General features: G+C 42.2%; 1 protein-coding gene across 1 annotated transcript in view; it reads left to right on the forward strand.

Moving 5' to 3' along the window:
* Positions 1-12,004, forward strand: part of CDH23 (cadherin related 23) — a 412,975-nt gene that overhangs the window by 352,697 nt on the left and 48,274 nt on the right. The window contains exons 37-38 of the mRNA XM_081004664.1: positions 4,364-4,585; positions 4,717-4,836. Coding sequence (XP_080860790.1) covers positions 4,364-4,585; positions 4,717-4,836 — 342 coding nt within the window. The remainder of the gene's footprint in view (positions 1-4,363; positions 4,586-4,716; positions 4,837-12,004) is intronic.

The raw sequence follows: 12,004 nt of genomic DNA on the forward strand, positions 1-12,004 counted from the left end.
CCCGTCTGTAGCGTGCAAACTTCGTCAGGCCATCCTCCCGCCCCCGCCATTCATTTGTTTGTTGAACAGGATTTATATACCACTTAATTATCAAAGCCTTTAACCTTTTCTTTTTTCTCCTTTCAGAAGAAAAGTAGGATGCAAAGAGTTGTTTGATGCAGACAGGTTTTGCTGTTTGGGTACCGGAGAATTTGCAGTTGAGCACACTGCCTCTTGCTAGAATTGGGGCGGGTGGGGAAGCCTTAGGGGAGGGGGAGGGATTTCAAGTTAACAATGTAGAAAGATGGTGTAGCTCAGAGGTAGAACACACCTGGGCAGATGCTGCCTCAGTATTCAAGCCACCACCACTTCCAATTATTGGCTCTTGGGCAGGAATGAGGTAGACCAGAAAGCCACTGCCAGCCAGAGTAGGGAATATTGAGGCTAGATGGACTTGTTAAAAGGCAGTGTTGTATCAAACATTTGAAACCAATACTTGAAAAAATCGCCAGGTGCTTGTCAGTCGTCCCAGTGCTTTTTCTCTCGGCATCTGGTACTTTTGGAGCTGAAAGTAGATTTGCTTATTACTGCACAAGTTGTGCACAAGTGTGTGTGCTTGTGTGCTGATGAGGAAGTGATCTTAGGAGACACGTGGTATTTATTTATTTTATTTGCTTATGTTTGTGAGTCAAGTGGATATGTCAGTCAGCTTAAGCTCCAATGGTTTATGCAGTGCTTGGCTTTCTCTCTCTCCCCCCCCTCCCTTTCTCTCAACTGTGCTTTTAAAAGATGCTCTTTGATTCTGACAAAGCAATATTAAAGTAACCAGATAAAACAGTAAGTTGAGATGGCGCGGCTTTGAAGACAAGAGAAGAAAGATCAAAAAGAGTACAAAGGGAAAGGAGATGTCATGCTCACACGTGAAAACCAAGCAGGGAAAGTTGCAAGAGGCTCTTAGCAAAGATGTCTTTTGCGTGATCAGACAGCACTTCAACCACAAAATGTTGCATAATTGCTCTGCTGTGTACTATGTTGTTACATGATTTCCTGGAGCTTTGTCTAGGAGATGTTGCAGAAACAGTGTGTGGCCAATTAAACTGATTGGGCTGGTTGGTCTTATCTGAAGGGCAGTGCTGCTTACAGTAGGCTTTGAGGCCACTTGTTCAATCTCCTCAACAGACAGGTACAATTTGAAGAATGCAGCAAACCTTTGATGTATTGAATCAGCCCTTGTTTCTGATAAGGAAGGAGGGAAAGGGAGTTGATTTGCATGAGCAGACCATCCTGCTGAAACAGTTTCTGAAATCTAGCCTGAAAGGGAGCTCATGTTCCATTAATGACGTCTTGTCAGGGTATTCAGTTTGAATTTGTTAAGAGCAGCAGCGCTGAAGGTCCTTAACACTTCCTCTGATCTAAATCGTCTCTCCAAGTTGCTATTAGCCCCACAAGGGACAATGATAAATACTTGGTCCATGTATTGCATGGTGAGTTCCTGCCCCCCACCAAGGATAAATAAAGACACCAGACACCAGAATTTAAGGTTAAATGGGCGAATTAGGCCACGACTTTATTGAATTCAGGAATGAGAGGCATTGGCTTAGGCATTGGTCCTATCGACTATCCGGCTCCAGCCCATTTGCTGGAGACACGGGAAGGGTTAACACCATAGTGGGGGAGTCTCCTGCTAAGGCACGTCAACTAGGAGCTCCCCGGGTCACCGCTCGGGGGCGTGCCTTAGGCCCACACCTCCATAGGCTTCGGACAGGGCCACACCCCTCAGAGTCCTTTACCGGACCACCCTTCATTCTCTGGGGGGAGGTGATGGCTTTCCTCCCCCCCCCACACATCCTCTTAACCCCTTCTTACCAATGCCTAACCGCCAATGCGAGGAGTTGTGACGAGTTGCTACGAGGTAGGCAAAAAACCAAATGGCTGCAAATTGCCAATTGGGAAAAATTCCTACCATGCCCCTTGCGGCGACAGACCGAAGTCCATAGCAAAGTCAGAAACCTACTTACCTAAAGGGAGGGAGGGAGGGAAAACATGGGGGCTAGCTGGCAAAAGAGGGCGAGCCCCGGCCACGCCGGCCCTAAATTGGGCAGGCCCCGCCCCCCAGCCACCCGATTGGCTGGCTGGGTGGACGGCACGGCCGGGATTCCCCCGCTCACATGGGGTGGGCATGAAGCCCGCAACCCCACCTCCTGGGCCAGGTCCGGAAGTGGCTTTATTATTATTTTACCACAGCATCTGCGGGGAGGGCGCATTTGGATTGGGAACTAGTTAAACATTCCCTTCCCAAGTACAGCTGCTCTGATCAAATTCAGAGTTCCTTACACTTGTTTAAAAATAAAAGTAAACATTGGGAGTGTTCGGCTGCAATCCTAACTCTGCTTACCTGGGACTAATCCCTAGTGAATTCAATAGGTCTTATTGTTAGAATTGCACGGCCACTCTTCGATTTCCTTCATGACATGTGGTTTGTCCCCAAGTCTTCTTTTTTCATGGAGAACTTTTCAACTGTACTTCTCTCCATAAATAAGAAATAGCATTCTTTTGCAAAGCAACTTGCCCCATAACAGGGAAAGCCAAACTCCCTTACCACATGTATTTCAAGGTGGGCAGTATGTCCAGAAAGTATATCCTTACTTGCTGGCTGTGGAGGAAGTGCACAGCAAGGCTCTGTGTGAGAGTTTTCCTAAATCCTCCTGGTTTATTAGATTTGGCTTTTGACCTTGAGGTGCATACAGTTTTAATTCAGGAACAGAGAGGTGGGGTGGCCACCAACTTGGATGGCTTCAAGAGAGGATGAGACAACTCATGGGAGATGAGGCTAACAATGGCTTTCTTCTACCTCATCCCAGAGAGAATGCACATGAATACCAGTTGCTGGAAATCTCAGGAGGGGAGAGTGCTGCAGGTACTTCTTAGGGGCTTCCCACAGGCATCTGGTTTGACCACAATGAGAATAGGATGCTGGCCTGATCCAGCAGCCTGTTCTTCCTTTCTTAAGCATTTTCCTTTCTTCCTCTCAAATCCCATGGGATTCATATTTGATTTCAGAATGGGGGGGAAATGCAGTTTTCGAAACACAAGATGCAGACCAGATTGACAAAGTTTGCCCTACTCTGTTTAAGAATGGCAAACCCAAATGGATATATTTCACCCAAGTCCTTCAGAGTGGACCCACAATTTACAAAGGGGGGAAAAAGAGAGTTAATAATTTTTATTTTAGAAGTCTGTTGTGGAATTAGCTGAACATTCTGTAGTTTGCTGAGAGCATTTTGCTTGGCTCCTGTGACAACTGGGAAGGGTTAACAGACCTTTTTGTACTGCACGGTTTATTCACACATTACAGTAGGTTGTTTCATTAAATTCTGGTCCATTGTTCTGCCCTATTTTAATATACCACAGTGCATTCATTTGTATACCGTGATACCTTTCGCCATGCCTCCTGGATAACATCAATAATGCTTGTTAAACAGGTTGTCTGGACACCCCCTCAGTATCTCTCAGAGGCACTACCAAAATAATGTTGCCTATTGCTAGTGTTGGTTGCTTGCTTGCTTAGTACGCCTGATCAAATGTCTTATTTAATCCCTTCTGTGGCTGTGCCTCCTGGATAACATCAGTTGATGTCATGGACTGGCTGGATGCAGAGGAATGGTGGGAGACACCAACTGGGGAACCCCCAAGGGAAGAAGGCTCAGAACCAGGGGGTGGGTGGGACATCAACGAGTGGTTAGAGGGAGAAGAGGGAGCAGACTGGGAGGAGGTGTGAGAAGCTGAAGAGGTAGCAGGATTTAGTAAGCAGGAAGAGTCTGTAGCAAAAAGAAGTCCAGAATCAGAGGCAGAAGAGGAGGCTGGAGACGAGGGGGCATCAAGAGGCGGCAGTGAGTCAGGCTGGTGAGGAGGTCTTCCCCTCCTGCGGTGACCAGCTCCACTTCGCCCTGGTCTGCCAGAACCTGAAGAGGTATGAAGAGGGTAGAGCAAAGATAGACAAGATGAAGGAGCCTCAGAGTGTTTGGGAAGGAACCAGGGGAGGAGGAGACTTGGAGAGCTGTTGGAAAGGCCTCATTAAGTCCTCACTGGGGCAAAATCTGCTTGGAAGAGTTGTTGTGCTCACTCTGCCTGAGGTGTTTTGTTTCTTTGAGTAAAGCGTTAACTTCACTAACACCCTGTGAGTTATTGCTGACCTCCTCCAGACAGCCACCCTGACAGTTGACCATGGCATAATCTTAAAGATGGATGTATTTGTTAACCTCTGGAAGCATGTGGAAATGTGTGTGTAGGCTTAAGTGCATGGCTCGCATCTAGACACTTTATTTTATTATTTTTATTATTATTATCCTTGCATGATTCTGAATGTGTCGGTGTTTGCTCACAGGCTACTACCACGGTCTATGTCACCGTCCTGGATGAGAATGACAATGCTCCAGTATTTCGGCAGCAGCAGTATGAAGTCACACTGGATGAGGGCCCTGGCACACTTAACGCAATCCTTATCACCATCAATGCGGTGGACCTTGACGAAGGGCCAAACGGCACAGTTACATATGCCATCACAGAGGGGAACATCATGGGCACTTTTCACATAAACAGCACTACGGTTAGTAGACTTTCACATTGCTGTTTCACTTTGCACAAAGGTATTGAGCCCCGTTACCCAACATTCCATGAGCATACGCCCTCATTGCCGAAAGCTAACGTTTCCCCTTTTGTTTTGGCCTCTCGTTTTAGGGACAAATCAGCACAATGAAGGAGTTGGATTATGAAATAAGCCACGGGCGTTACACACTGATCGTCACTGCCACAGACCAGTGTCCGATCCCTTCACGCCGTCTCACATCCACCACAACAGTACGTATCGCTTCTGGGATAACGAATAACGAGCAGCCATCCAAAAGCACTTCCAGATGCTGCTTGCATTTCCAGAAGCTAAGCCTCCATAACATGCAACAGCTAATGAGATTAATGATCTCCCATTCTGTGAAGCGTGCACAGCAAACTTCTTGCTCTCTCCTTTTTTGCATTCTTGCATGTTCTGCAATTCAATGGCTATTGCGTTATAGAAACCGTTTAAAAGGAGCAACTATATCCATGGTTCTCAACAGGAGGAAATTCCATGGATAGTTTCCTTGGGAAGAACATACTTCTTTCTCACTTGTCTCCAGTATTTGGCAAAGAGGGAAAATCACTGCTGTGCACTTTAAGAAAGATGTTGAGGGTGGCCCATAGGAGGGCAACACAGATGGTGAGGGATCTGGAGACCCTATGGGAAAAGTGTAAAGAGACATATGTTTAGCTTGGAGAACAGATGATTAAAAGGCGACAGGATTGGCCATCCTCAAATATTTGAAGGGTTGTCACATGGATGATGGAACCAATATGTTTTCTGTTGCTCCAAGGGGGTGGGACCCCAATCAACAGGTTCAAATTACAGGAAAGGGATGTTCAACTCAACATTAAGAAGAACTTCAGCAATGGAAGCAGATGTCCTTGAAAGCTGATGGTGGAGCCTCTCCATCATTAGAGGGTTTTAAAATATATATTAATATTATGTTGTGACAATAGGTAACAAAAACCATATACACTGAACATCCTTGCTTCTCATGCAAAAAAAGGAAAGGAAAGGAAAACAAATAGAGGAATACTGCTGCTGTGGCAGAACAAGGTGACCTTTGAGTTACCTTTCGACTCTAGACTTGTGTAGCTCACTCTTTGCTTTCACTTTCCACCTGCAGTTTCCTGAAGGCTGTTTTGCTTCCTTGTTCAAGGAAGGCCATGTGAGAGGTCCTTCCTTTTTTTCTTCTCTGCTTTGAATCTGCTCACTCTTATATTAATGAGAAGTGCTACCTAGCTCCGTTTTTTTTGCTGCAATGTACATACGGGATCAGTTTCTGTATTATGGCCAACACAAAGATATCATTATAGATTGTTCCGTGCGGCACCTGTCCGTGTAGTAGTTTGGATTTGATATCCCACTTTATCACTACCCTAAGGAGTCTCAAAGTGGCTAACATTCTCCTTTCCCTTCCTCCCCCACAACAAACACTCTGTGAGGTGAGTGGGGCTGAGAGACTTCAGAGAAGTGTGACTAGCCCAATGTCACCCAGCAGCTGCATGTGGAGGAGCAGGGAAGCGAACCCAGTTCACCAGATTACGAGTCTACCGCTCTTAACCACTATACCACACTAGCTCACAGTGTGCAGTGACCCGCATGAGAAACCACATGGTGCGTGCACCGTAGCACAGCAAACGTCCAAAAAGAAAGCTTCGCAGCAGTGTGCTAAAACCTACACGTGGTGAACCATTGCATGCAACCCCTCCACCTTGCAGCAACTGCTGTCACAAGGAGTGGATTAAAGGAGCTTCCATGCTGCAGATGTAACAGAGCAGGCATCACGTTGGAGGAGACACTGTTGTGCCAGTTGCTGTTCAACTCCACAATTGCAGGCTTCTACAACCCTGTGCCACTTCACAGTGTGGGTGTAGACAGGCAGGGCTTATCTTGGACTCTGCATAGACTAGATTAATAAGTCACAAGGGCAGCTTCGGAGTTTGAGTGGAAATTGCTTGCCCACGCTGAAGAGTTCCTGCAACTGCAGTCATATTTTCAAGTATTTTCCAAAAATCTTGAGGGCTAGAATCTAAGTGCACCGCCTAGTAATGGCTTTCATAACAGGACTGTGCAACTATGTGGGTTCTTCCATGATCCACTGGTTAGTTTATAACTGCCATAAAAGCAACTGAAAATTACGTCTTATCAGGATAACACACCCTCTGACTTGCAAGCACCCTTCTTTCTAATCAGGGTGTGGAGATGGGTGCGGTTACTCCATGTTGAACGGCTCTGTTGCCCATTCTTCATCGCTTAAGTTTAATCATGTGCTTAAGAATGAAGCCTGCCCTCCAGAACAGTTTCCAGAGCTGATTCCAGGCACACATTAAGCCCCACCTTGTTCTCCATGGTTGCTTCCTAGAATAAACTGATTACAGCTGCAGCAGCGTAATAAATACCAAACAGCCCATTTCACAGAGTTCCCAGGATGTGCTTGCATCTGACCTGGGCCCGATCAGGGTTCGACCTGGCAAATCCTCACACAAATTTATTTATTTTTTTTATAAGATATTTATTAAGGTTTTTTGAAATATTACAGTAAAAATGAAAAAGAAAGGAGAAAAATACAAAATAAAAACAGTTAAAAACACACATATTTTCAGTTACTTATTTTCCTTTAGCTTGTTTCCCAGACCTCCTCGTACCTCCCTTTTTTGTATTCCACTTCAATTTATCGGTTCAGCAAATCCTTACCATTAGATTTTAACCCATTTATAACCCTTTTTTCATATTCTCTTAAAGCATTGCAGCTAGAAACCGCTTAATTACTATCCAACATTATTCTATCATTCATTAATTTTACAATATTTCTGTAAATAGTCTTTAAATTTCTTCCAATCTTCTTCCACCGACTCTTCTCCCTGGTCTCGGATTCTGCCAGTCATTTCTGCCAATTCCATATAGTCCATCACCTTCATCTGCCATTCTTCCAAAGTGGGTAGATCTTGTGTCTTCCAATACTTTGCAATGAGTATTCTTGCTGCTGTTGTAGCATACATAAAAAAAGTTCTGTCCTTCTTTGGCACCAATTGGCCGACAATGCCCAGAAGAAAGGCCTCTGGTTTCTTCAAGAAGGTATATTTAAATACCTTTTTCAGTTCATTATATATCATTTCCCAGAAAGCCTTAATCCTTGGGCACATCCACCAAAGGTGAAAGAATGTACCTTCAGTTTCTTTACATTTCCAGCATTTATTATCGGGCAAATGATAGATTTTTGCAAGCTTGACTGGGGTCATGTACCACCTGTATATCTTTTTCATAATATTCTCTCTTAGGGCATTACATGCCGTAAACTTCATACCTGTGGTCCATAACTGTTCCCAGTCAGCAAACATAATATTATGTCCAACATCTTGTGCCCATTTAATCATAGCAGATTTCACCGTTTCATCCTGAGTATTCCATTTCAACAGCAAGTTATACATTCTTGACAAATTCTTAGTTTTGGGTTCTAACAGTTCTGTTTCTAGTTTTGATTTTTCCACCTGGAAGCCAATTTTCTTATCCAAATTATATGCCTCCATTATCTGATAATAATGAAGCCAATCTCTCACTTTGTTTTTTAGTTTCTCAAAACTCTGCAATTTCAATTTGTCTCCTTCTTGTTCCAAAATTTCCCGATATTTCGGCCATTTGACCTCCATATTGAGCCTTTTCAGAGCTTTCGCTTCCATCGGTGACAACCACCTTGGGGTTTTATTTTCCAATAAATCCTTGTATCTTATCCAAACATTAAACAGTGCTTTCCTGACAATGTGATTTTTAAATGCTTTATGTGCTTTGACCTTATCATACCATAAGTATGCATGCCATCCAAATACGTTGTTAAAACCTTCTAAATCCAAAATGTCTGTATTTTCAAGAAGTAGCCATTCTTTCAACCAGCAAAAAGCTGCTGATTCATAATAAAGTTTAAAGTCTGGCAGGGCAAATCCACCTCTTTCCTTTGCGTCAGTTAATATGTTAAATTTTATTCTGGGCTTCTTGCCCTGCCAGACAGATCTAGAAATATCTCTCTGCCACTTCTTGAAACAGTCCATCTTGTCCACAATTTGCAATGTCTGAAACAAAAACAACATTCTAGGCAATACATTCATTTTTATCACAGCAATACGGCCCAGCAGTGAAAGCTTCAAATTTAACCAGATTTCTAAATCTTTTTTCACTTCCGTCCAACATTTTTCATAATTATCTTTAAATAAGTTCCCATTTTTGGCTGTCATATTAATCCTCAGATATTTCACTTTCTTAACCACAGTCAGGCCTGTCTCATTCTGAAACCTCTCTCTTTCAATCGGTGTTAAATTTTTCTCTAAAACCTTAGTTTTTAGCTTGTTCAGTTTAAATCCTGCCACTTGACCAAATTCGTGAATTAATTCTAAAACCCTTTTAGTGCTAGATTCTGGCTCCTGTAACGTCAATACTAAGTCATCTGCAAATGCTCTCAGTTTGTACTGTTTGGCTCCGACCTGTATACCTTTAACCAACCGGTCCCTTCTAATCATATTCAGCAGAACCTCCAGGACCGATATAAAAAGCAGTAGGGAGATTGGGCACCCCTGTCGTGTCCCTTTTTCTATCTTAAATTCTTCCGTCACCACATTATTTACAATTAATTTAGCCTTTTGTTCAGAGTATATTGCACCTATACCATTTTCAAAACCTTGGCCTACCCCCATCCCCTGTAGGTTCTTCTTCATGAAGCTCCAAGAGATATTGTCAAAAGCTTTCTCCGCATCCACAAATATCAGAACTGCTTTAGTGTTAATATTCACTTCTAGTTTTTCCAAAATGTCAATTATATTCTTCAAATTGTCAGACAAGTGTCTTCCCGGGAGAAAGCCCGCTTGGTCTTTATGAATCTCTTCCATCAATACTTTTTTCAATCTCTTGGCCAAAATGTCTGCAAAAATTTTATAATCCACATTAAGTAACAATATAGGGCGGTAGTTCTTAAGCTGAGTCTTTTCAGTCTCTGTTTTAGGTATAAGTGTAATGTACGCCTCTTTCCACGACTCTGGTGCCCTCTTCCCTTCCAAAATTTCATTGCAGACTTCCTTCAAGGGATGCAATAGCCACTCTTTCAAGGATCTATAATATCTAGAAGTCAGCCCATCCGGTCCTGGAGATTTGCCCAATTGCATGTTTTGAATGGCACCTTCCACTTCCTGTTCAGATATTTTATAGTTCAGCATTAATTTACTTTCTTGAGAGATTTTTTGTAATCCATTTGTCTTCAAGAATCGGTCTATGTCCATTTCTTTCTGTGGCCCTTGCGTGTATAATTGTTTAAAGTACCTCTGGAAACAGTTTCTAATCTCAGTTGGGTTGTGTATATTCTTTCCTTCCACTTCTAAGTTTGTAATAGTATTTAATTTTTGTCTTTTTTTCATTTGCCAGGCCAACAATTTCCCACATTTATTAGCTGATTCAAATGTTTTTTGTCTCATTTGTTTAATTTTCCATTCTATTTCCTGATTCATCATTTTCATGTATTGTACTTGATATAATTTTATTTCTCTCAGAATCTCCTGCGACTTTGGTTTTGCTCTCGATTTCTTCTCACTTTCTTTTATTTTCTCAAAAATTTTATCTTTCTTCTCATTCTGACTTCTCTTCTTTATTGCATTCTGTTGTATCAGAAACCCTCTCATGACCGCTTTACTTGCGTCCCAGATTACTCTTTTTTCTACATTGGTGTTCATATTTATTTCAAAATAGTCTCTCAAAGTTTTTTGGGCCTTTTTATATACTTCTTCATCTCTAAATAAGGTGTCATTCATCCTCCATCTGAAGGATCCGGTTGATATTTGTTTCATCTCCATCCTTACCGCATTATGGTCGGAGCAGGTTTTTGGGCAGATTTCTACTTTCTTTATCTTTGGTGCCATTCCTCTAGTTATCCATATTTGGTCGATTCTAGTCCATGTCATCTTGGCTTCAGAAAAGAAGGTTCCCTCTCTTCCCCAGGGGTTCTTTACTCTCCAGATATCCACTAAGTCTATATTGTCTGTCATCTCAAAAAATGTTTTCGGTAGTCTACCATCCTTGGTAACTACCTGTCTTTGTGCCTTATCCATGTTTGTAGATACTACTCCATTCATGTCCCCCATCAAAATCAAATTGTAATCCAGATAGTCCAGTAAAGTCTCGTGCAACTTTTTAAAGAATTCAGATTTCCCCTCGTTCGGTGCATAAATTCCTACTATCAAGAATTTCTCTCCTTGAACTTGAATTTCAATTGCCAAGAATCTTTCTTGGTCATCTTTAAAAATTAATTTCGGTGATAGTCTCTCCTTTGCATATATCACAACTCCTCTTTTTTTAACTTTGTCAGATGAGATAAACTCCTGTCCCAATCTTTTATTAATCAGTAGTTTCCTGTGTAGCCTTGTTATATGTGTTTCTTGTAAACAAATCAAGTCCAATTGTTCCTTTTTTAGTAGATGAAAAACACTTTTTCTCTTTCGAGGGGAGTTCAAACCATTACAATTCCAGCTTAACAGTTGCAGAGCCATGATGGGGTTACTTCACTTTACCTCCAACTGTCCCTAGTGTCTGTTCTTGTTCTATAGGTAGTGTCTCTTTCTCTGGGCCGTGCAATCCAAAAGATAAGTTTGCTATGTCTAGTATGCCTTTTGGCTCTTCTCCAGATTCCACTTCTTTCTGTAGGTCTTCTTCGTGATCTTTCAAGAACCTGTCCTTATCATTGACTGATCTTATTTTTATCTTTCTTCCTTTGTATTTAAAGGATAGGCCTTGAGGAAAGAAAAGAATTCTGAAAAGAATTCTATTTCTTTTCAACAGAGCAACTAGGTCTCCGTAGTTAAACCTTAAGTCCAAAAGATGTTTTGGAATGTCCTTAAATATCACCACACTTGAGTCGTAAATTTCCAAAGTCTTTTGATAGTGCAAATTCAAAATTTTGTCTCTCTCTTCTTTTGTTCGAAGGGTAATCAAGCAATCTCTCACCTTGTTCCTGCTTTGTCCTCTTCCAAGTCTAAATGCATTCACTATCTTGAATTCTTCCTTCCCCAAGTCCTGTTGCCAAAAGTCTGTAAATTCCTGTGTAAGAAAGTCAGCCAGGTTATCTTTCTCCCGTTCTGGTACAGCCCTGATTCTTAAATTTCTTTGTCTCTCTTTCAATTCAATCATAGACAATGTCAAATCGTGGTCCTCCAATTTCTTATATACTGGTGGTATCTTCTCTTGAATAGCAGTTGCAATATCTTTTGCTTCTTCAGCTATCTTTCGGGTCGAAGCAGATTCCTGTAATAATTTTTCGATAGACTCTGTATTGGTGTTCACCTTCTGTCCCAAATTATTAATACTTGTAGTACTCAGATCAATTTTACCTGATGCTTCAGCTACTTGTTTATTAGTCTCAGCTACCTGCTTAGCTAA

Source organism: Podarcis pityusensis, assembly GCF_964106645.2.
Source record: "Podarcis pityusensis genome assembly, chromosome: 5".
Taxonomy (NCBI): domain Eukaryota; kingdom Metazoa; phylum Chordata; class Lepidosauria; order Squamata; family Lacertidae; genus Podarcis; species Podarcis pityusensis.